Source organism: Anneissia japonica, unplaced genomic scaffold (assembly GCF_011630105.1).
Source record: "Anneissia japonica isolate Jap-2015-1 unplaced genomic scaffold, ASM1163010v1 scaffold287758_len931624_cov196, whole genome shotgun sequence".
In the NCBI taxonomy this organism is placed as follows: Eukaryota; Metazoa; Echinodermata; class Crinoidea; order Comatulida; family Comatulidae; genus Anneissia; species Anneissia japonica.
This window is the reverse complement of record NW_022722245.1, coordinates 70423-97380: the sequence shown is the minus strand read 5'-3', so window position 1 is coordinate 97380 and position 26958 is coordinate 70423. Positions and strand designations below refer to the sequence as shown.

At 33.3% G+C, this 26958-nt stretch overlaps 1 protein-coding gene across 1 annotated transcript in view; it reads right to left on the bottom strand.

The window, feature by feature from the left end:
• LOC117111783 (transmembrane protein 131-like) overlaps positions 1-26958 on the bottom strand; it is an 81783-nt gene that overhangs the window by 24606 nt on the left and 30219 nt on the right. Inside the window, exons 4-11 of the mRNA XM_033254774.1 lie at positions 16997-17083; positions 16618-16741; positions 12808-12921; positions 9359-9481; positions 8539-8619; positions 4873-5026; positions 4238-4356; positions 3127-3338 (exon numbers count right to left, since the gene is read on the bottom strand). Of these exons, the coding sequence (XP_033110665.1) occupies positions 3127-3338; positions 4238-4356; positions 4873-5026; positions 8539-8619; positions 9359-9481; positions 12808-12921; positions 16618-16741; positions 16997-17083 (1014 nt within the window). The remainder of the gene's footprint in view (positions 1-3126; positions 3339-4237; positions 4357-4872; positions 5027-8538; positions 8620-9358; positions 9482-12807; positions 12922-16617; positions 16742-16996; positions 17084-26958) is intronic.

The following is a 26958-nucleotide window of genomic DNA, read 5'->3' as shown; positions in this document are numbered from 1 at the left end:
TCATGGTCTCTTACCAACTCACTTCTGTAACATTTTCAAATTCAATTTCTCCTTTCCTAATTACAGTACACGAAATAGCTCTAATATTCGTATACCCACCCACAGAACCAATTATTTCCAGCATAACATCAGATTTTCGGCCCTAAATTTTGGAATTCGTTACCCTCTCATTTAGTCAATGCATCTTCCATTAACATTTTTGCTAACCAATTCAAAAAACACTTAATTGCTGATTACTAATTTTGTATTTTAACATACATATTCCATCTCCCCTGTTTCCTGTCTGTTGGTCTGTATTCGATTTGTTTTGAATGTTTTGTTTATTTTTGGTTTTTTTTGTCTCTTTCTGTCCTGTGCTGTCTCTTTTGCTTATTTCCTTGGTTTCTTTTATCCTCTCGGGTCTTGCCCTCTTCTTTTCACTTGTCTATTATCACTTTCATTATCAATTTTCTGCATTTTCAATTTATTTAAAAACCATATTATTATTTATCTTTGTTAAAAAAAGGAAGTAAATAAATGTTAAATTGAATTGAATTCTAATCAATCAAACAATCAATCAATCAGTCAATCAATCAATCAATCAATCAATCAATTTTCATGGTACCATTCAAAAAGTCATTGCTCTTGGTCCAATAAAATGACCATTGGAATCCTTTATGTTATATAGATGCAATCAAGGCAATGTAAATTCATACATTGCTTAATATGTACCATCATCAATTATTTATATTAGTTTTATTAATAATATTATGTACAAATTCTATAAACACTTCCACAGTTAAATGCTTGTGGTTTTTAAATCTTTTCAATGTTTTGTTAATGTGACTGAATGCAAAAGCAATGGTAAGACCATTGTTATTTAGGAGTCTGTCTGTAAGCCCTTAAATCACTGGTTGACGAAGGACTTAAAACCAATGACTTTTTTGTTTTTTGACAAAACCATTAGTTTCTCTTAAATATCTATTTCATAACTACCTACTGATTTTTTTTAAATGGAATTATTTTTCAATCTATAATAAATATATAAATAAGTTAATTTTAGCATATAAAAATACATTTGGTAAGCAGATTATGTATTTATTAAAGGTTTCTTTAAATTATGTTGGACTGAATTAAACATGCTCCTTGAGCAATTAAACTTTGATATATTTCCTCAATTGTAAATAATAAAGTCAAACATTTTTCATAATTGTCAAGGCATCAGTCTGATTCAGAGAAAATAATATCATTCAATAGATTTTTGTAAATACTGGAACAGCAAATATTGACTTGTTTTTCATTTCCTTCCACAATTATAATTATGCATATTTACTACCCTGGACATTTTACGCTTTAATGTTTGCATTTATTTACTTCCTTGTAGAAAAACCTTGTTCTCACTGTTTTGCTAAGCTTCACTGCATTTTTGAAAGGAAACAAGGTATTTAACAAAACTGTTTAATACTAATAGAACTCAACTATATGATAGCAAAATGTACTTGTTTTGACTCACACACTAAAGTTTTGGAAAAATACAAACAGTAATATGCAATTATAGCCAAGTTCTGAAGACCATATAGAAAATAGAGGCCGAAGGAGCCATTATTTCTGAAAAAATTGTCCGAAGCTCCTAAGACTTCTATTTTCTATAGGGTCCGAAATAAGTTGCTTTATAAGTCAGACACACTGTTTTACAACATTTATATATTAGGCTTTACTGGGTATAACTGACAGTTATGGTAAACGGTTGCCCAGTGATCTATACGTTAACTAAGAGAGTGCATTAGCTGCGAGTATGAGAATGATTTGCTGGTATGCACACTCTTTGCAACTCTTCGCGATTCAATAAATAAATAAATAAAAATTAATAAATTAATAAATTAATTAATTAATTGTGGTTGATGAAGTTTAATAGGTGTTATTAGGTAGGCCTAATCTCCTGGTAGACATTTTTGTTACAGTAACTAGATTAAAATCTACTGTGAATATTATTATGAATTATTTCAGAATTGCTTTCTCTTTTCTCATTCTTTTATAAGTCCCCTTGTTATCTCATAGGCGAGATTTTTAGGTTCGCTATATATATTCAGAGTTTAGCCTAGCAACAAAATATTTATTGTGATGTAAAACATTTTGCATACAATACACAAAAAATAAAAGGCATTATAATGAATTAGTGCCTGCTAGTGTAAAGGAAAATTACAATCAAATGTAAATGAAGATGTCATGTGACTAGTAGTCTATGCACACAGATGAATTACAATGCTGTTGAAATAGTGCTTAGATGCACATAAATATAAGTAATTATTTTATACACAATATAGTCTTATTGTGTACTTTCATGGTAATTTGATTGCTTATGCAGAGTTATGGTATATTCAATATTTAAATTTAAGAAAAGAATAGTCAGTTACAAAAAAATCAATGTTGATATGGTTTCTTGTCTATTTTATTACACGCACCAGCCACGGTTATATATTTAATAAAATTGAAGATAGTAAATGCAGTTCACGATTTTTTGTTTGCCAATAAACCACTTAACTTGTCAAGCTTTAACTTTCTAACATGCCAATTGAGAGAGTAGCTTAGCTCAGTCGTTTAACCGTTGGTCCTGTGTGCATTTATTTCCCATGTGCACGTTAAAGAACGCAGTACACTCTTTGGAAAAGAGTAGGGGATTTTCTTCCGATGTACTGTCCAATCACCACCAGAAGGACCCCACTGGAAATAAGTCTTCTTCTAGACTTTCCTGGGCTATCCTTGGTGTTTACACCGAATACATCCAATCCAATCCAATCCAATCAGCCCACCTACCCCACCTCTTTATCCCCCTCCCCTCAACATATTAACTCTGCCTGAGGAAACTATTTTCAACTAGTTCTAATATAAGTAGCTTGCCCTTCAAAATCATAGCAGATTCAATCATTAAGAATTATCTGTTGAAAAAACTGTCAATATCTTAATACTTGGAAAGTAATCTGTAGGTGAAATATGTTTACTTTATGCTAGCACGGTGCCCATAAAAATTCCAGTATTTATGGCAATGACAAATATACTGATTAAAAATTAAACTGATTGATTGACTGATTCATTGATTAATTGACTGCATATTTAACAATTAAAACATAAAGTACCCTGGTAACTTACCCCGGTAAAACCAAAGCCTGATAGGGCAGGACTAGCTTCTGATTTTTATCTTTTGTTTTTACTATAATTTTTCCTGACCAACTGCGTGACTTATTGGCTTTCAATGGTTGGAATGTTAGTGAAGCTACTCTCACATGCTTGTCAGAGGGTTTTAATCCCATTGGTTTAAAATCCACTGTAACCGCTTCATTTGCTCGCATCAGTGAGATGCTCTGTAAAAATAAGAACATACAGCTTAATTATGAATAATATGTGCCTATTTGTTAACTTTACTTAACTGTCAATTTTTGAAATAATTGTTTTTAATGTGTTTTGAAGTGATAGAGGGAAGGCTGTTGACAATATTTCTCTCAACTTTAATAATAATAATAATAATAATATAGGAATTTATAAAGCGTCAATTAAACAACCGATGTGCATTATTCTTTCTTTCTTTATTCAATTTCAAATACCTTACATAAAATGTAGTCACATAAAATATTTAAACACATTTAAGGCAGATGGGGAGCTAGCACAGACACGGAGTTCATCAACCGCTGTGCATCTTAATGATGGAAAAGGTGAGTTTTAGGTAATTTTTTAAATGAAGCAACGGATGAACACTTTTTAATGTGTGCAGTGTAGGTGTGGCAAAGCAAAAAAGATTTATGGCCAATAGTTTTTTAGGATGTGCGGAGAACTGGGAGCAAAAAATTATTAGATGATCTTGGGGGGCGTCCAGGACAAAAAAATGTGGATAAGCTGATGTATATACTAGGTAACTGATGATATGATTTAAATAGTTTGGTATAAAATAAAAACTATGGTACATAAGTGAAAACATTTATTTATTTATTTTTTATTTTGAAGACACATATCACAAGATCTTTGGTTCAGTGAATGCGAATTTTCATTATCTTTCTGAGCAGTCTCTTCGAAATTGAAGATAGATGAGGTTTTTTAAAAAGGAAACCGATAATCTACACATTACATGCTAACCAAATCATTTGCTTGTGATACATCAGTTTTGTTATAATCACATAATCAAGACTTTGTGACAGCTTTAGCATCTGGTTCTCTTTTGTGCAATGGATGCACTTCCCTTTATCTAGTACTGTACTTGTAAACTTACCACAATTTGAACGGTTTTTGGACTAGTATTAAGGAGATATAATGGTATTATACGCGGCTCATCCAAAGATCTTAAAGTACCAAAATCAAGCATTTCTAAAGCTGAATAGATCCCAGGAGCTGAAAAAACAAAACACAGAATATGTCAAATCCCTAGAGTTATAAAATATAATATGCTGATGGTTACATACATCTCAATACCATAAAACCATCAGCTGATATGTTTCATGTACTTACTTCACTGGTAGTTGCTTGCATGAGCAATTTAAGATGTAATTATGTATTTGAATACTTAAAACACCTTTTGCTTGACAATATGTTATACAACGTAGTAAACAACAACATAGCAGAAGCTATAAAATCAGCAGATACTTAAAACATTGTAAATGTTTTAATATCCTCAATGAAGGACAAAGTTCAAAAGTCACAAGGGTCATTAGGGTAAAAATTATCAAATATTGCTAGTGACAAACGATTGGACCGACTGCATTAGAGACTCCTACCAAACATGGTGTTCACAGATTGAGGTCAAATGTCACATGGGTCATCTTGGGGTTAAATCCTGAAAAATGACTGGGTTCATGTTGTATTGAACATAGTATCTCTAGTTATATCAGTATTTTTTGTCAGACTTACCTGCAGAGACTTCCACCTCAACTGGTAACATTAGGAAATCATTATCTTCAACCGTATGGTTTGCTCTAATGCGGATGAATGCTGTATGGTTACTTTCGGTACGACCAACAAAACTCGCTCGCATAACAGACCGTGTTTGGTATGGAGGAATTTCCTATAAAAAAAAAGAATACTTTAATATTTCAAGCTTATTTTATTTTGTTCATTTTGTGTGAGAGTTCCTGAAGTATTTGTTCTTATTTATTAATTTTCATATCCCTCCATATTAATTTATAATAGGATTTCCTTTTCTGCTCATTTCTTTCTCAATTTTTTATGAGTTGTCCTTTCTCCTGTTTGTTTCCATCCTGTTGTTATATCTATGTTCTGTCATCCTTTGTGTGTCCCTTTAAAAAGCAAGTCCTAAGGTTTTCATTTATGTTCCTATTTTTGTCTACTTTTTATACAACAATTTTTATATTTACATTTATAGCAAATAAAGGAATGTTAATAAAAGATTCAAAACTGGTTATAAAGTACAGTTCTAAATGATAAACTATGAAAGAGAACTTGTTAAAACTTGTTAGAATTTCTAAAAGACCATCTTAACCAACAAGCTACAATGCCAATCCAATACTTTAAAGTCATGTTAAGTGTATTTTGGTTTATCTATTTTGTAAAATAATTGAAACATATGTGAACAGATTAATATATCTAGAAAAATAAGCATTATTTATTAACATGCAACTAAATCTCATCTATATCTATTGTAACAATGAAGTTTTCTCACTGTAAATGAAGACGAATAAAATGAAATATGCTTTATAAATTGACTCATTATTTCATCGACCTTTAAACCTATTCAATTAGTTAATATCCTATAAAACTCAATTTTGAACAATATCCCAGAACTACTTAATCAGTTGATCCATTACAGCAAAATTAATTGGGAAAGAACAAATGAAATTCATTAATCACAATATTATCATTATTCTGCTTTTGATCATTGAAATTGTTCTAAATTCATGGCTAAGTGTTGGATGTAGATTCAACATATGTTTTTTTTAAATCATTGTTTAACTTCGCATTTAATTAGCTTAATGTTTGCTTTCTATCAAAATCTGAGTTGCTAATTGTACATGGCATTTGAATTGCTATGAAAATAGTTATAAGCAGACTTGTCAGTACCTGTCGTTTACTGACTACAACTCAGTGACACAAATTCCAGATGACAATCTATTAAATTTCTTTTATTAATCTGTTACTTTCAAATGCAGACTGGAATTAATTTCCCTGACAAAACCTTCATCTATGTGTTAATTCTACCTCATCTATTGGTATACATATTCAGAGATTTCGGACAGAACTTGCAGAAGAAAAAAAATTGCCTGGGAAAAATATGAATAGGTAGAATAAATATACAGTAAATACAGTTTACCTTTAACAGGAACATCCCCTACCCTCATCTTATGTTTTTAATTGCATAGTGACTGTACAGGTAATAATTAGCACACTTTAAGAGACAAGCAAAATTTTAGCATTTCTAAAGTTCTTTTTTAGCATTTGTTTTACTTTTCTTAACAAAAATATTAATTGATGCAGCAAATCTTGCTTTTTAAATACTTTATCTGTTTAATGTCTGTAACTGCTTTGTTTGAATTTACCTCAGAGCTGTGATGAGATGCTACTGTTACAAAAGTGCAGCTTCAATAAACTATTAACAATGCATTAACAATCAAGGAAGGTATAATGTGTGTGTAGGCATCTCCATCTTCATTGATGAACGTTCGCATATTTGTAGAAAGATACAAGTTAAAACTATAACATAAACTACAGATAAACCAGATTAACTATAATAAACATATGTCTTCAGAGCTTGACACATCCTTAAAGATTGATTGAGCTCAACATGATTATCTACTGATTGATAACTAACTGCTAATGATTATTCTACCATTGTAAACAGTAATATCGATCTTCCAACTGACCAATGAATTCAAAAGAAAAACACTAATAGTCTGCTAATGCTGAAACGTAGTACATGTTGAAATGTACGTCGAAGACGTGTACAACTGTTACTGTACATTATTGTTAAACGCTTAGAGTCCATATCATTATTCTGTTGCCCTGGTGGATGACGTGTCAGTAAATGGGCATCTTACCAGCAATTGACGTCATCTCAGTCCTATTATCCATTAATGCACTCGTTTCTCTCTAATATATTACCATAGCAACCAATGGGATATCTATTGCAATATGCATAACTTGTAGTTATTTGACATGTTGGTAGATGTTTAGCAAGATGTGATAAGAAACTGGATTAACAATCACAAGTGGCAATTCATATTTAATTTATTACTAAAAAAAATTACATTCACTTAACCAGATTACAAGTCTAATATCAATTATATTGTAAATTACAAAATAATATATGAACTAAAAAGCAATATGCATGTTAAACAAAACCCCAACATTTTCAAGTAAGGTTTGTCTTACTATATTAGGCATTTATAAAATTCGTACAGTAAAAAAAAACCAGATTTTTGCCTTTCAATCTCATGGTCTTACAGAATGTTCATATTCTATTTTACTTTTTATATTTCATTGTTCAATGAGAATGGAATAAAAAACACATTCAAATATTGTACTCTTTATTATTGTACTCTCTACTGACCATAGCCATAGATTACCATGCATATAAGTAGTATTACTAGTTCAAAAGTAAATACGGTAGACCACTCATTTACATACGGGACGGGCCCAGTTCGTAAAAATCATTCTTATTTAAAATCGCGGTTGTGTGAAATTCCTATGTATTTAAACTACCGATATGCTAGGCTGGGCTAGGCTAGGCCTGGACTGAAATTTTGTTGGATTGGAGACAAAACTCCAACTTGCGCTCGAAAGATCATAATAATGTACAGTATACTATACATACTTGTTATGTGACATACAAACTTTATTCTCTCTTTCTCAGGCAATAATGTATGACTTATCTTCTAGCTTGCAAAGAAACACAGCCTCCAGGTGCCGCAACAGGGCGAGTAACGCAAGAACATTTTTCACTCGAGTCATGGGCTTGTAATACCTGTACAGAATAACCCGGAAACCAGGGCAGGGGTTCACAACTTTTTAAAAGAGAGCGCACCTGACTGGCTGTAGACACGGCTCTTGGACTTTTTTTTAAAAACATTTATGTAAATAATAATAAAGAAGATGTTGGTGTCAGTGTCTATGTTTTATGGGGGAAATAATGAAATGGTAGATTAACGTTAGTAAGATTTAATAAAATCCATTTATAATTAGGGGGTTCATTAAACTACGATACGAGGGTGGTGTATTCAGATATGAATAAATCATGTGCCTATCGATACAGTTTTCTCACAGCTGCAGACATGAAGTATGATCGCCATGTTGAATGTTGGTGTATTCAAAGCGCACTATCAGCGTTTTGTATTGTAGTAGAGATCGCTGATAATGTACAGCAAACCGTCTAAGGCTGAGTGAATAAACTCTAGCACGCGCCTAACGATTAATTCTTGACGCGTGTGTGTGTTTTGTATATGAAATAGGAACTTTCTTTATGACAACAATGATTTTACATTCGTAAAATCGGAAATTCGTAAATGAGGGGTTCGTAAATGAGGGGTTCTACTGTATGCAAATTACATGCAAATGATGACTTACCCAAAGGTTATTAGATGTCTCTTGGGTACCTGTTGGTAACTCCAGGTGAAGATCACCCCCACTTGAATATATTTCTGTTACCTGTGAAACACAATACAGTTTTTATTTCAATTTATTTCATTATATAAATTAGTATCACTATTGTATTATGTACTTACATACCTCTCCAGCCAAGAACACGGATACAGTACATCAGATAATATGGAAAGAAAGGTAAAGAAGGGAGAATAACCCATAACTCGCATTAACGTGTAACCCCTACTCTTTTGAAAGATGCAATGGGTTCTTTAAAGTGCACAAATGCCAGATGTGAACACTTGACCTCCATTTTAAGTCCTTATTCGAGAAGACCTGATTCTAACAACCAAACCCTGGATGAGGAGAGGCTCGAACCAGTGCCGATGTTAAGGCTATAGTTAGCGGCCCCCCCACCTTACTGCTCAGCCACTCGACTCGCCACAGAAGAGAAAATATTTTTTTTGCAGTTTCCATTGAATAATATACTTGAGCAAAGGATTATTACAGTGGTATAACAAGAATTGGGCCTTAAGGTGAAACAGTGTCGGCCAAGTTGCATAGTACAGGGCTAGTAGTAGTAAAGGTTCCTCCAAGTCCCATCATATAGGATTATTAGAGTTCAAAATAATAATAGGTACGCAATCAAGGATTACTTTTACACAAGTTAAAGATTCACCTGTCATAAAATATTTTTAAAATCTTTAAATTTATTAACAGCCAATGTAAAGGGTCTAAAAAATTAGGAAAATTGCTGTTAACTATATACATCTCAATATATCTTTAATAGCCATCAAAAACTAACCTGTAACACTGTTCCATATGGATTATGCATATTAATCAATGGTGAATATGTATAATTTAGAGGAACTTTGGCTCCAAGAAAAGGTCTCAGCCTGTATGGATTTGGTATCCCTACTCCAAATACCTGTAAACAAACAAAAAATTCAAATTCACAACAACAATGATAATTTCATAATTATTTTTGTCTCTCCCTTAAGCCCCAAGAGATATTGATGTATTGCGAATGGAAATACTTTCAAGAAGTGCATCACATGGACTGTCATACATATGACATCATACCATGACATCATACTATATGTTTATCTTTGGTCACATACACTTTTTTTAACAGGGTAATATTGTACTGTATAAATGGCAACAAAAGAGGAAAGACAAACATCATCTGTATACGTCACAATATAAATAAATGTATATATTTTATTATGATTACATTTGTGTATGTTAGGAACACAAAAATAGTAATAAAGGGATCATCAGACCACCCTCTCAAAATAATCCTATTCCCTAAATTAATTAATTAAAATTTATTGAATGAGAGACTACTTTTCCATTACATAATGGTCAAAACAGGATATTTACATTTTTTAAAAGCATTTGACTATTTGACTACTAAAGACTGCGACTACAGCTAATCTGACGATAGTAGTAGGCCTATTGTAATCTAAGGGATCACCTCAACTATGTACTACCAGGGATCACCTCAACATCTTCAGGATTTCCTCAAACGGAACAGAGGGAAATCCTACTCAATGCATTATTGATATGAATAAAGCTTTTCTACTTCAAATATTTGAAATATCAATAATACTGTAGCATGGCAAGTTCAGAGACAGTTAACTGTCAACATAACCAGAATTTTGCTGGTAAGATTAAGATGAAATATGAGATACCACACCACAATATCGCAATTAAAAAAAAAACTGACCCTCTCATCTTTGGTAATTCCTAGATTATCTCCATAATTTAAAAGATTCTGCAGGTATCTAAAAACACTATCTTAAATTTTAAATATCCACTGAATTATTTTCATTGCATAGTAAAATGTATTATATTGTGTATCAATCAAACTAATCACCAACACAGCCTTTTATATACCCCATTAAAAATATCTGATGTGTGAGTAAGCCATTTAGCATATGATAGATCATTTTGGACAACACAAACATAACTACAAATTACACAAATCAATAATGTTGAGAGTCTATGAGTAAGTAAGATACTATAAACCACTTGCTCTTTCAAGTGTGCACACCCTTGAAAATGCATCGGGTGGATGTAGAATGGTTAGTTACGAACACAAATTAGGCCTAGGCCTACAGTTGAAAAATAATCTTGACTGACCGACCTAGATTTGTAACCATCATTGTCAATGGACAGAATAACAATAGGTTTGGGGCTACTATATGTGAATCAAGAATAAATTGCAGGCTTAAAAATAAAAGCTTGTAGCAAGCATTTAATTTTAAATTATTCAAGAGATTAAAAAGTTTACACAGGTACTGATTTAGTGTACATTGCAATGTAAACCTAATTACATTTTAAATTTTTAAATATATAATTATATTACTATCCTTTTTGACTAACATTTTGAGAGCAGCTTAGCTCAGTCGGCTAATCTGGTGGTAGCCACTGTGTGTGCGCTGAACCGTGGAGATCTCTAGGTCCCCGGTTCAATTCCCATCGCTGCCTCTCCTTGTGTTTCAGCTAAAGGGCTGAAATACAAGTTACATAGCGCACCGTCTTTCGAATGAGACGTTTAAGCCATTGATCCTGTGTGCATTTATGACGTTAAAGAACACAGTACACTCTTCGGAAAAGAGTAGGAATTGTCTCCCGGTGTACTGTCCAATCACCACCACAAGGACCCCACTGGAAATAAGTCTTCTTCTAGACTTTCTTGGGCTAATCCAATCCAACATGCTTGTCCAATGCTGTAAAACATCTTTCTCTAGATTAAAGTAACATCAACTAAATATAATAAATTAATATTTTTTTAAATTGCTAAACTGTAATAATATAAAAGTCAAATTTCAGAATGAGTGGCACGGCTGTCTGACTAATTGGTATACCTAAGGGTAATCTAGGGACCTACTGCCGCGTGATACCAGGGTCTTTGAGTGGGGGTAAGGGCCTTTTCATACTAAATTTAAACTTAAAATTAAATTGTAAGGTATCCAAATAGATCAATTGTAAAACAGTTGTTCACAATATTCATTAAAAAATATATAAACAATGGCATATCCAACACTAAATATCCAAAGTACTAAAACAAGTTTAATAGTTTGCTTGTTTAAAAAACGGAAAGATGCACAATTTGAATACATAGCTTGTTGTTGTTTGTAACCAATAACAAAATGTGGGACAACAATCTGATTCACATAACATTCAGGTTGTTATGATGGCATCTTTCACTGCAAGCCAGATCACAGTGAATAGTCAGATCAAATCACACCACAACAGCTCATTTCAAGTCTTCCATGGCTTACCTCTAATTATTAACTACAGTACCACATCTTCACTCAATAACATAAATTACAGTGTAACATAATATAAATAGAAGATCTATTAAGTTGATGAAAATAATCAGTGTCATTGTTAATATTTTGACACTGTACTGTAGCTAATAAAATTGATTGAATTGCACAGTGAATTACTTACTTTTCCCCTGTCAAGTACATATACTTTCTTGGCTACTGTATTATCCTTAGGGAACATGTTATTAAGCCTAGCTACCGTATATTAAACTTTTCCTTTTACTTTTAACTGCGTCTTTCCCTGGGTATGTATCTGTGTACTACTACAAAATTACCAATCAAACATGAGGTATGAAGATTGTAGTCAATAAGTACAATTGATCTACAGGTTTATGTCAACTGTCACAAGATAAGAACTCCATTTGCCAACATACTTACTGAATTCACTTTAAGTCTAGACACAATTAGGCAGGTGGAATATTCCTGCTACTGACTGAGCAATAGTTTAATTTTATTCAGCTTCTTTGATCTGTTTAAACATGAATCATGCAACTACACACTCTTTTTTTAAATATAAAAAATTATAATTAAACTTTATAAATAATCATCATGCGGCCATTCCAAAGTTTCTTTTTAGATATTTCAGCATCATAAATCTATGGAAATGTAAAATTTTAATTACCACATTGGTATATTGCAAAGTTATTAACAATTTTACAAAAAAAATAAAATAAATAGAGAGTTGCCAGGCACTGTACTGCCGCAGGCGGCAAGTGTGTCTGCATTTTTAAATCATGCAATATCTAGATTTTGCACACACTGATGTAAGATTGTTTTATGACCACCAACCATTACATCAGTTAAAAACAATTTTTGAATACTATTCCAAGGCAAAACTTTGCTTTGGAAAGCAGAAAATGTTATGTATGCATATTCATCTTAAATTGATAAATATATTCAATAAAATTTAACTTACTTGGTAGGAAAAGATTCCCATGTTTGTATGAATAAATATTGTATTTTCTACATTTCCTGCCATGCGTGCTAAAAAAACCACATCGAAGGTTGTATTTCCACCTACTGCAACTTCCTACAAAAAAAAAAAAGGGAAAAAAATAGAAACATTGAATATCATTTTAAGCTGAGAATTGCAGAGTTCTCCATACCACTTAGTGTTGACACTGATTGACTGCCCTGGAAGACTAAAGCCACAATAGCACTGGATTAAAAATGGGAAGATGTTACCGAGACCGTGGGTAACATTCTAATGGGTAATTCATTAGTAAGCCATTAAAATTATTGAAGGCGCAAATCATTGATATCTCCTTTCACCAGCGTTTGAATGACAGGGAAAGTTAACCGAGATGCATGTTCTCATTGGACTCTTCTCGGTAAAACTAACCTGGTCAGTTTTACTGGGCACAATCCACTTGGTTCGACTAACCACTTGTCTCGGTACGTTTTCCTGAGAGATAAGTCTGCTGGGCTGTTCGCCCTGGACTAATTATGGTAAAACTAACCAGGGTCTTGGTTAGTTATATCAAGGGCAACACTATTCTGTTCAGTAGGTATTTGAGAGCCGCGTTTATTCAAGATTGGTTTTGTTGTTTAATTTGCATATTTCATGTTAATGAATTATTAATCAAGATTATTATTTTTTTCAGTTTTGATAATACATTTACCAGAATTTCATTTGTTTTATTTTCCTTAAGTTGGTAATTTTTAAGATATTTTATCTTATTTGTTGTTTAACTTCCATATTTCATGTTAATGAATTATTAATTAAGATTATTTTTTTCAGTTTTGATAATATATTTACCAGAATTTCATTTGTTTTATTTTCCTTAAGTTGGTAATTTTTAAGATATTTTATCTTATTTGTTGTTTAACTTGCATATTTCATGTTAATGAATTATTAATTAAGATTATTATTATTTTCAGTTTTGATAATATATTTACCAGAATTTCATTTGTTTTATTTTCCTTAAGTTGGTAATTTTTAAGATATTTTATCTTATTTGTTGTTTAACTTGCATATTTCATGTTAATGAATTATTAATTAAGATTATTATTTTTTTCAGTTTTGATAATATATTTACCAGAATTTCATTTGTTTTATTTTCCTTAAGTTGGTAATTTTTAAGATATTTTACTATTGTGTACTTTGTAAGATTGAACCACAGTTTGTGCTACTGATATAAAGATGTAGCTTCATCAAATAAATAAATAAAATGATTAATTTACTTATAAAATTATTAACCAATAACTTGTGATGCATAGGTTACTAAAGTTACTATAATAAAGGTAAAAATGATAGAAAAAAGGGTCACAACAGAACATTGCTATCCATTCCTCATGATTCACATTCACGTCAACATAATATAAATCTATTCATTCCGTATCAATAGTAAAACCCCTACTACACTATACTCTCATTCACTAGTCAACATAATATAAATCCATCCATTCCTCATCATCAGTGAAATACCCCAGTACACTATACTCTTCTCATTCACTAGTCATCATAATATAAATCTACTATTGGGCTGTACCATACAGCACACAGGGAAATGTGATGGATTAATAATAGGAACTGAATGCTGACTGGCACCCAGGAGAATGGATCTTGGAATTGATGAGAGAATTGATTTGTATCATATTACTGTACGTCAGTATCTCTGTATCATATAATTGATTTTACTTTACTCATGGGAAACACTCAGGAGTAGTAGAGTTGTTCAACCGATTTAAAACAGGTTGAACGCTAGAATTATTCATGTTGGGAATGACAATTTCATGGTGAACAACACATCATACAGCTTCCTGATGCAAATTACATAAATGTGGTTACTATACATTACTGATAATGTGCAATGGGGACATGAGACATACTGGACAGAGTAAATACTTCACTACAATAACAACAAGTCTACAGCTTTGCTTCTAAAATTATAAACAATTTATAAACTGTACCTGTACTTTAGAATTAAAAAATAAACAAACATTGAAAAGCTACAACCATACAGGCTTACATTAATTAAATAGTTTCAATTTATTATTGTAAATTTCCAGATGTATTACAATCACCTTATCGGTATAAATTTTTCTATTATCAAATTATAATACTGTAGATAGATGGATTTTTTTCTTTGGAAGAAGGATGGGAGAGGGGATGAGTGAAGGGTGTCACAAACATAGGATGATGTAGAAGGCAACACAGTAGTGGCAACAATGAGTGTTCTGTCACTGATGTCACAACACCCATATACTACTTACTCAGCAAAGCTTCCCAAGCAGTCAGTATAGCTGCATGACTCAATATCATTGTCTGTTTTTACTGACAATGACATCACAAGAACTAAATGTTTTGACATCTGTAAACAATTTTTTTTATAACTTAATTCATTTCGATATTCGGAATCTTGTCTCGGTTGTTTTTGTTTATTGTTAATTGTTTTTTCGAGACGAATAAAGGAAATGATATGAAAAACATTACAATTTCGTAGCACATAACATCAGTGGAAAAAGCTAAGGACATGGTGGCTTATCTCTTAGGCAGTCTGCTGAGTCAAACACTTAGTAATAGTAGTAGTAGTATACTCAGAAAGCAGTATCACAGGGTACCATGACACAGCTATGCAATACTCTAGGCATTGATTATCAAGGCTTACAATGGATCCTATAGAATGTTACGTAACAGTAATATATCTGTGGACACCCAGCATTAAATAACAGTAATCTATAATATTAATAGATTACATCCTAAAGGCAATTAACCTGTTGACTGAGTTGTACTTTGCCAGTTTTATCATGTTTTCCTATTTGCTGATATCAGTTGAAATTCTGCTAATACAGTATGCCATATATAAATAAGCCTGAAAGTGTTTCATTCAATAAAACCACATTGTTTTTTTTTTAAATTAAATATAACAATAAGATGTAACAACTTCAAAGCAAAAAAAAGTCTGTTTCCCATGTATTTTGCTACAGAATGGCCCATTTTCCTATAGACTAGTTTCGTAAAACTTGGAGTGAATATTTCCGAGAACCTGGCAACTAACACTTTGGCTTAGCTACATGTTTACCTATGTTTACATGTAACAGTTTGCTTCAGTTTGTTCGTCTCTTCATTTTCATGAATGCAAGTATTTAAACATATGCTCAAGTGCTTGTTTCATAAATATTGTTATTACTTTCAAAATATAATTATCTAACACTTAATGTCTTCCACATTAGAGCCATATAGATAGAGAATAAACCATGCGATCTTCTTCGCTTCACGCTTTGTGGCAACACCACAATTAAGTTAGGCCTAGATTTTGTAGCACTTTCAAAGCTCAAAATTTCTTAACCACCCTCTGTGAAAAGTTGCATTGCTTCAGACACTGATGGCGCTGTTTCAAAATAATACACCCAATCAAAAAGGCCTATAAACATTACATCTTTTTTTCCACATACTGTATCTCTAATGTAACCCCAGACATATAATGTACATAGTGTGCATAATATCTGTCAATTAGTGCAAATGCACATAGTGGATATCTGGATGTTTTGATCAGTGGCGTATCTAGAAGTCTTCAAATGGGGGTGTTGATTGGGCGCAAAGGTGAAGTTGGGGGGGGGGGGGCCCCGATGATCAGTTGAGGGACGCTAATTCTCAAAATAAGGTGATTTTTTAACTACCTGACCGTGATTTTTGGGGGCGACTGGGAGAGCGCGAGTAATGTTTGGAGAGGTGTGCACCCCCTACATATACCACTGGTTTTGATGAATGTAAAATTCTTACCTTATCTCGAAAGAATGAACAGTGAAAATGTGGTGTACTACCAGAGATTGTGTTAAGTTTCACAGTGCTGTCAGGATGGCTATTATATATGGTAACAGACTCTACATGTGGCATGCCGATTGGACTGAAAAAAAAAATGTAATATTAACAACAGGAAGAATGTTCATAGTATCAAAGATTAAAATATTATCTGATGAAGGCTTAGTAGTAGAGCACTAGCCATACTAGTGGAGAATTTGAGGATTGGTACTATAAGGTTATATATATAAAATTATCAAAAACCAAATGAGAATTGCATCTGGTCTTCTTGGTGTAATAGAAATTTTGGTTTAATTTGAACAAAAATTATTTATATTATCAATAACAATAATATACTTACTGGTTCCCAAAATCGAGCATTTGTGGTGAAACTTTTAAGTCCAGTCCCCACATACGTATTAGGTTTAATCCTATATTATTATATGAACTGAAATAAATAAAAACAGATGAATGAAAGGAAGTGTGAAGAGTATAAATACATACATATATATAATATAAATCATCAAAGGTACATATACAGTGTTTAAATAAGGACATGATGGAACATCGTAGGCTACCCTGTAGCTTTTCGACGAATAAAGTATTATAAAAGTCATTGTGTAATAAAATTCCTCCAACGGGATTCGAACCTGCGACCTCTCCCTGACAAGCAACACAACAATCATGTATTAACAAAGTGTAATAAGCACTTGTGAGGCATGAAAACACGAATCTAAATGTTATGTCTTGTGTCTAGAGACCAACACATAATTTTTAATTTAATGAATTAATAAAAATAATATTTAATTGCTATTGTCGTGATGGAATAGACAGTAACTGGATTTGCGTCAGGAGAAACATGTATCCCACCTGAGAACAACTTGCGATTTTTTCGCAACTGTTTTCAAACGTATTGAGTATTCAGTACATTTCCACATCAGGTAGGGCAAAATTACACCTATAAATATTTGTGAAAATAAATGGTCAAAATGAAAAATGTCTTGAAAGAAAGAAAGAAAGAAAGAAAGCACTTGGTTTACAATGGCCAGAAAGAAAGAAAGAAAGAAAGAAAGAAAGAAAGAAAGAAAGAAAGAAAGAAAGAAAGAAAGAAAGAAAGAAAGAAAGAAAGAAAGAAAGAAAGAAAGAAAGAAAGAAAGAAAGAAAGAAAGAAAGAAAGAAAGAAAGAAAGAAAGAAAGAAAGAAAGAAAGAAAGAAAGAAAGAAAGAAAGAAAGAAAGAAAGAAAGAAAGAAAGAAAGAAAGAAAGAAAGAAAGAAAGAAAGAAAGAAAGAAAGAAAGAAAGAAAGCAAGCACTTGGTTTACAATGGCCAATATCCAGTTACCTTGAGCAGCTACAGAAATAAATACTAAAATAGCATAGGTGTCTAATGTAATATTAATTATTTGATTGGTACTAATTTCAGTTAAATAAATACTTCTACAATAAGAATTCAGCATAATTATCACAGTACATTGCAGTCAAGTAGGCCTATATTTTGAACTTAAAATAAGTCTGAGTCTGACTTTCAGATCATCATACATACAGAATGTGATTAAAAGCACAGTCGGTCAAGTGTGCCCTCTATAAATTATTTTTAGTTATACAAATTAATGGTTTAAAGCAGTTTGTTACCATAACAATTTTATCAGTTATCAAAGTAAACAGCAGTCATTAATACCATCATAGACCTTGATGGTGTTGACCCTGCAGCATACACTGGCAACATATGTAACAGCAAAGCAAGTCTTTTTTCACTTTCGTACAAATGATGTTTTTTGACATAATAAAAACAACTTGATACAAAACTTAGAAAGCGAACCTACCATATTTTTCTTTGATTGAGATGATGCTTAATTAAACATGAAATGAAATTGGAAACTAAACTACCTCTGTTTAGCTACATTTTTTTTCTGCAAAAATCTACATGATAGTTCTAATCAATTACACGGCAATGAATCATATTCTATCCTATGATCACTACAGGCTCGGGGGAATGAGACAGCTGCGGATAATCAAGATTACACTGCTAGCCTAAACTTTCCCAAACATTGCTCAGTAATCCTTTGGGAAAACTACATTGAATATTTAGAAATGGAGATGACAGAAGAGTCAAAAATATCTTTAGCAGGCCCATACATAAATTTTATAATGAAACACACATTCATTTATTTATTTAGCTTTAGGAACTACAGCCAAGGATATGCCAAACAGTGAACTAAATCACCATTCAAAGTGGCAATCCCATCACAAGACAACAGGGGCTGTATGGGCCAGTACAACGGGGTAACCCCCTACTCATCTTGAAAGATGTACTGGGTTCTTTAAAGTGTACATGAGGCAATTGTGTACACTGGGTCTATTAGTTTATAGTCCTTAACCAAGAAGACTTGTTCCACCATCAGAACCATAGGCGAGCGTGCCATTCAAACCACTAGCGATATTAATGTTGTAGGTTGCAGCGCCCCTGCCTTAACCACTCGGTCATTCAACTTGCCATTGAGATAGATAGGTCTACACATTGTCTAAAATTTCAAAAACAATTTTGATCTTTATTATTTAAATTTATTCTAGTAAATCTAACTACTAGGATTATTTCTGATTCTTTGAACCAAAGACTTGGTTTACAATTGGTAGTAGTAAACTACCAATATAAATTACTTTATTTTGTGTATTTGGGAGGATAGTAGGTAAACCTTTGCTGAACCACAGGGACTCCTATGGGTTGGAGCTTATCCCAGTTTCATGCAGCGTGAAGTTGATGAGAGTGTGATGGTCCTCCTGGGTGGGATGCTGGTCCACTGCAGGGCAATTTGCTGGTACCCACTGATACAGCTGGGTAGTGTAGATAAAGTGCCTTGCTCAAGGACACAAGCTTATTTGGTAGGATAGAACAATCAATTGAATGTGCTCATGAAAGCTGGTGTGTGCATGGATGATTTGAGCAGCATTTGAGTAGTAGCATTTCCCATGGATTGTAGCAGATTGCACATCATGTTTCTACTGACAAAATACAAAAGTACGGTATTCAGTGAAACCGGTTTTCATAATTGTTTATAAGCGAAGACTGCATTGCAGTTTAATTTTAACACGAACAGAAACCGGTTTCTCCTAAAGAGGTCGTTGTACAATGACGTCATTTTTACCCACAGCGAGTTCATTAGGCGGAAGTGCGATGAAGCGTGGAAATTTCCAGGTCAACAGAAATTCATTTGGTCGAAGTAATCTAATTCGTCGAAAAAGGGGCAGGTGATGCAGTCATTTCCTGACCGGTTATTATGGGCCTTCGTCTGCGAATACACGCGACGCAGTCTCTTCAGCTTGCTGGTGGCCTGTGCAGCGGTGATCTGCACCTCAAATTGCTTATTTACTTCGGCAACTATTTTTTTATACACCAGATTATCTTTGCGGCTGCCGGCTAGCCTCCCCCTCATCTTTTCCTCCCCCCACAGATTAATCACTAGTCTTGTAATGGTGTCGGTCCAAATTACGCCCGACATTACTGGTACGTTTGCTAAATCAAAAAATTAAAATACACACTTCGCGCCAAGATGAAAGTTGTTTACGAGTACCATTTGACAGCTTGCTAGGTCAGGTCAACTCGTGGTCAAACTGAGACCGCTATTGCGTTGCAGCTAAAAATTGCTCAGTGAATACGAGTTTGAGTACGGTATTTGGCGATCGAGACCAGATTCAATTGGGGTTTTCAAAACCGGTATTTGAATTCAGGGGTTTTTTTGGGACCCATTTCCACTGACAAGAAAATACGGATCTTTGAGAATACTGGTCTTGAAACCGGAATTCTATTCTCAGCAGAAACAGGCCCATACAGTACATCATTGCTATTGTTTTCAATTACTTGGCTTTGAGTCAGTGGTGGCTCTAGGATATATTTTCTGGGGGGACTATGCTGTCTAACAAGTGAACTTGAGCTTGTAGGTCCGAGTGGGAGAAAGGGGTTGAGAGGGGGGGCTCCCCCTCCAAAATGAAATAGCAACCTCTAGGTGGCCAGAAATGGCACTCTCAGACTGCACTTTGCTATGAGCACTTTGAGACTTTATTTGGAAACTGATCAATACAAAATATTCTTATGGACTCCTCAGCACTATATCACCCCAACAATAATAGCACACATCCTGTTGTAGTAGTAATACAGGATATCCTATATCAGTCATATTCAAAAAGCTTGTCAAATGGAAGAATACATTTATTGTGAACTGTACCACTACAAGTTGCTAACAATACATGGTATAGCCTAGCAGAGGACATAATATTTCATTCATACTAGTCCGTTCTCATTGTAGAATGAAATTCCTTCATGGAATTTTTATTTTACTTCTAAGAAACCTATACAGTACCAAGTTTGAAATAGGATAATCGCTACACAAAGGATAAGGGGGGAAAAAAAAAAATACCATTTTAAACACCATGAAAATTACGACTGATATAAGTATTCAGGAAAAAATAATTCTAGTGAAACTGCTACATAATACAATAAGTACAGTATAAGCTAATCAGAGCATTGGTCTTAGTTCCAGTTTACTTGGCATTTAGTTCATCTTCCCCTCTATTTTGCTGCTTCATAAACATCAGCTATTTCATATATTATGTTTTGCTATTAAGTTCTTTCAACCATACAAAATTCCTTATACATTCTTACTGCATTCATTCAGTTTTTAATATGCTTTAGTAGACTAGCACTATCATAACAGTTGGAAGAATAATTTAGACATAAGCTCTATGAAGACGCTCTCACTAATCTTAACCTTGATTCACTCTCTGATAGGAGAACATCTCACTGTCTCAAGTTTACAAAAAGTCTTTGTAACACGAATCATTCCTATGATCCCCCTACCCATTTTGAAAATCATGGTAGGAACCTACGTAATAAGGATAATATTATACCCAACTTAATTCTAAAACAGAACGTTTCTCTAATAGCCCAATTCCCTATTATATCCAACTTATAACCAACAGCAAGCTTGAACCGTTAAGATGCCCATTCTGTTTCTATTATTCAGTTGCTCAAATCAAATTATTGTCAACTTATTGTTAAATTTTTGATACAATTTTGTTAAATTATTGTATTTTTATATTATCATTATGAATTTTAAATATTTAAAAATTATAATAATTAATTGTAATTATCTCTTTTGTAAATAACATGCAATTTGGCCTTTGGCCACCATATGTTATTAATTTTATGTGATTTTGAAATAAAGTGATGTAAATTTTGAGGATAGGCAGACTGGTTCTTCAACAACCATTAGGTTGAGAAACTTAAGTGTGATGGAAAGGGCATGAAGCAGCATTAGAGAGATATTGTATGAAGTACAGTAGTTTATAATTAGATACTGCACCAGCATTAAACAAATAAGCATACAAAATAGACATTTAAAGCTGGCTCTGGAGATATGTTTTATACCTCCCCGCCCCCACCCACCCCATTTTCAAACATTCAAAATCCATATCTCATTAACCGCTCCGAGTTTTTCGTCAAAATATGCTTTTTGTGTCTCCTAATAGAAAATCAGCTGCACATCAACAAAATGTGTTCCTCCTTAGCCGGCTTTAAATTGACCTGCTATTCAGGAAAATAGCTGTTAAAAAAATGATGACAATACATGGCCAGTTACTTTCTGTACATTATGTCCTGTTGACAATGAACTTGCATATATTATATAATGCACAATGCAGTATCACTAGGGTCATTCCATCAATTTTGATAGTACCAGTGAGTGTAGTGACATTATGGTCATTGTATTTGTCCATCAACATTACAGTACAAAGTTAGAATATTGTTTGATTTGCATGGTCAGGACTGCAGTATGCACAACACTGCAGACATTGGTTTATTTTATTGCCACAGGACAGCACAATATACTTGCTGTACAGTAGTAGTATTTATTGAAATAATTGTTGGATGGTAGAGGATGCAATTACCCTGTAGTATTGGGTTGTTGACTTGCATCTTTTTGTGTACATGACAGACATGTATATATCCTTCATCCATTAATTTATAAACAGTATTAGTCCAGTCTGGATCATTGACAGCATTATTACAAGAAACTGATCTGATAATACTTTAAGATGACTTTGTGGTCAATAGACACATGCAGTCAATCCTACCATATTTGGTACAGCCCAGAATCTACTTCTGGGCAGAATGCCAAAATTGGCAATGTATAATTTTTTGTATTTCTTTTATTTTCATTGGAAACTAAAACTAAAAATTACTGCCTATACACTCTCTAGATAATTTATTTGAAACTGACAAAGTACTAAATGCAGGTCTGAAATCACTTGACAATATCGAATCTAAGATCAAACTTACTCTAAACCTATCTGTACATTAAAAGCCATTGGTGCATCCTCCCAAAATTTAACATTTTTAAAGCATAAGGTCATGTAGAATTGAACCTTTTTATATTTTGTTTTAAAGAGGAAAATCTTAATTCAATCAATTTAGAAATCATTAAGAAAATTTTATTTTCTAATCTTGAGATTGTGTAATGAGCACAGGCAGTATATCTCAAATGCTTGCATACTTAATTAATTACATATTATGTAATATTACGGTATTAATTTTAAACGGTAATACAGAATATAGCATTTTGTAAGTCGGGTAAGTACAACTGCTTAATGCAAAATGAACAGAAGCAGGAAGTCATTTGATGAAAATTTGGCACATGTCCTGAACTCAACAATCCAAACATTGAACTTGATTAAAAGTTGTTTTTTTTTTACTACAAATACAGTTCCATCCCTCAATTGATACGGTGCTGGCCTAGCGGCCAATTGTAAATTATTTGTAAAATCCAAGTATCATACAGGTATAATTCATTTAGATGTAAATTGCACAATCTATGCTAGGTCACCAACACTCTCAAAAGTTTTCCCTATTCCAGTGACAACAATTTTTTTTGCCAACCCAGTGTTTCCTTTTTTATAATATAGAATGGTACTCTACGATTCCTGATGATGACATAATTAATGTCGAAATATTGAATCCCAACACGATGGCGTTTATTTCAATACTTGGAGTATGTATTATAATTTCTTATCTGAGATTAATCAGTGGACCTTTCGAATGGTACTCGCCCCACGGAATTTGGCTCTTGGTAAAATAAAACAAACTGTTTGTACTGATTATAGAAACTTTATTTACGACTTTTAATTACCAACCTACACAGAATAGAATATGAGTATGATGACTCCGAAAAATGACGAGAGGCCATAATTGATTCTATGGACAAACTGAACAGCAATAAAAACAAAGGATAAATTCTGACTATATAATTCTGAGAATAGGAAATTTGTAAAATCATGTTTTGTACTGCTTAATACTTATTTCTGAATTAGTGCAGAATAATACCCGATTCACACGTACAAAAATCTTACCAAATGTAACAAAATGTAACCAGAAGTAACATTTTACGGCACGTGTGAAAGTACCTCCGTGTAATGTCCTTGTAAAATCTCGGAACGTCTCGGTAATCTTTACCAGCCTCGCCGAGGCTGGTAAAGCTTCCGAGATGTAACATGGATGGATCTGCGCATGCGCAGGGATTTCAACACAACAACAATCTACTGTTTCACGGGGTTCTTTGAATTCAGCCCTCTGCAATAAATCAAAAATTTAGTTTTGGGGGCTCTGACCTATTTTTATGCCCACCCCTGGCCTAGGCTATGCATGTTATATAGGCTATTATAACCAGGTGCTGTTGTACACCTGTCTCTTATACACATCTAGATGTGTATAAGAGACAGATGCATAACAGTGGAAACTGAATGCATAACAGTGAAAAGTCTTGCTAAGTGTAGACAGAGTGACTGGATATGTATTTGTTTTATTGAAACATAGCAAAACATAATGCAAAGCAAAATATTAATATTGTTTGAAGGTTTGCATAGCGAAGTATAATATATAATTAATGCTTGCGGTACACCACGTAGATAGTTCTGAAAAGAACTGTTGTTGTTGGTTGAGAATATCTCGACGTTTCGGTTGACTTGCTTCAACTGTCTTCAGGAGAATAATATCTGATATAAAATATTAATAATTAATAATAAAAAAAATGAAAAACTTGCTGTGAATTCTTCTTGTGTACTTGTCTGAGGCTCTCTCGACTTTGGTAGGTTGGGACACAAAATGCGCTTATCACTATGTTAATGAATTCTCACTTGGGAGCTGAGCAGGTATCCAAACGGTGTTTGGTACAGTGACCAGGATAATAATGTAAAGCTGGCATATTATTAAAAATGTTAAAGCTCTTAGAAAATTATTTGTTAATTACTTTAACCTGTACTCAATTACAATTATGATTTCTGGTAACTTGTACTGTATATTGTTTGTCTATTTTTATTCCTGATGATGCTTAAATAAAAGTGAAACGTAGAATAAAATGACCGTGTCAATTTGTCAATTGACCTTCATACTATTCGTACTTAAACTCAGTGTACATCCTAATGGTCACTGTACTCATGAATTTACTCTATTGAATCAACTGCTGTTGAAGAGAGAGTTGTAGATGAAGAACAAAATCATGAAGACCATTAGACTGAAATCAAAGGAAATGAAGGGAAAAAAAGTAAAAAGTAGAAACCAGCTATCTGAAAGGCACAAGATTTTAAAAAAATGCGAAGTTAAAGGAAGCCGTCAGTTGGCCTCAAACCTGACGATGTGTGTCATTCGCCAGCAACATGTGGGCTACAATTCAATTTAACTTAATGCACTCTGTTGTCAAAACACCCTAAAATGCCTGTTCCTTCAAATTATTCAGATTAACTCCTCAACATGACACTAACTTAAATCATGTGACAAGCATTACTCAATAGTAATAGTTAGAAGCGTCATCAAATCATGTAACATACTGGGAACATTAACCACATGTGTTAATTATTCATCAACAAATCTTATCGCAATCCACGGGAGTAGATCACAGAACTTTAATAACCAAAACAAAACTTCTTGGCATTGGTCCCTATGTTTACAAGCTTTTTGGTTAAATCTTCATATTCAGTACATAGGAAAATGATAGGGAAAAATTTTACAAGTTGCATTAATTTGGCACAAACATGGAAAACTCTAAATTCCCAAGCCAAATACTACACAAACATGACAATTTCATTAAGCCATTCTATTAATAAAAATTGTTTTCATAAACTATCATTATCATTGAAAACAAATAATTTTGAGGATATTTTATATCACTGTTTAATTAAGTAGACCCTATTAATTACAGTAGAACTTGATCGTTTGGGACATCCCTATTAATGGAGTACAATTTTTCGGCCACAAAACGAGGGAAAGTATATCTTTCAACAATATGGCCAACTCCTATTCAGAGGACACCCCTACTAAGGGAACACTTATTTTAGTCCCAGCGGTATCCCTTAATATTAGGGTTCTGAGCGGATGCAGGATTTAGCTGCAAGAGGTACGTGAGAGTCCACACGACCATCAGGGGCACCTGGACCCTGTCGGGCAAATCCTGCGATCGCACCATCCCTGCATCTGCCCAAGGGGTTAATCTATTGTAGATGAATATAACTGTTTGGAATCACTGTAAACAGTGGGACACATCCACATCACAAATGATGGTATCCAAAAGCAAAATCCATATTAATTAAAGCTACTAAAAAAGTAAATAATTAACTAAATTGTTTTTAATTGAGGCCATTCACACAGAATTCCTGGGGTAATTTCGTTGTGGTCTGCGAAAATAAATCAAAAACCCTATGTGTGGGCCTGCTTACCATCTTTGGCTAAAAAAAAAGCCCCTTGTTGTTACAGACTGACGACGAAAATCTATAGATAGTTACATTAAAGCTGAGCATATAAGCGGTATAAAAACAGTGTATGAAGGGTTTTACAAGCACAATGGAAATAAAATTTTCCCCTTAAGTTTGCATGTGGCCCAAGTACAGCCCTCTGCAATAAATCAAAAATTTAGTTTTGGGGGCTCTGACCTATTTTTATGCCCACCCCTGGCCTAGGCTATGCATGTTATATAGGCTATTATAACCAGGTGCTGTTGTACACCATAGTCTCTTTGATGCATTTTGCTTATATTTAATAAGTCTCCTTCCTGCTGATTCATAAAGGTTTGCTTGCAAAAAGCAGATTTTAATTTTGTGGAACTGCCAGCCGCATCCTTTGCATCAAGGGATAGGTATGCTGTCAAAAGGTTTACTCAACCATTTTAAATAGAAGGTACACGGACGAGGAAATCTGTTGGAAAGCATACCACATCCTTTAATATTGATGCTCTTAAAACTTAAAATAATTCTGTTGAATGACATTTTTGATTACGTATAATACAAC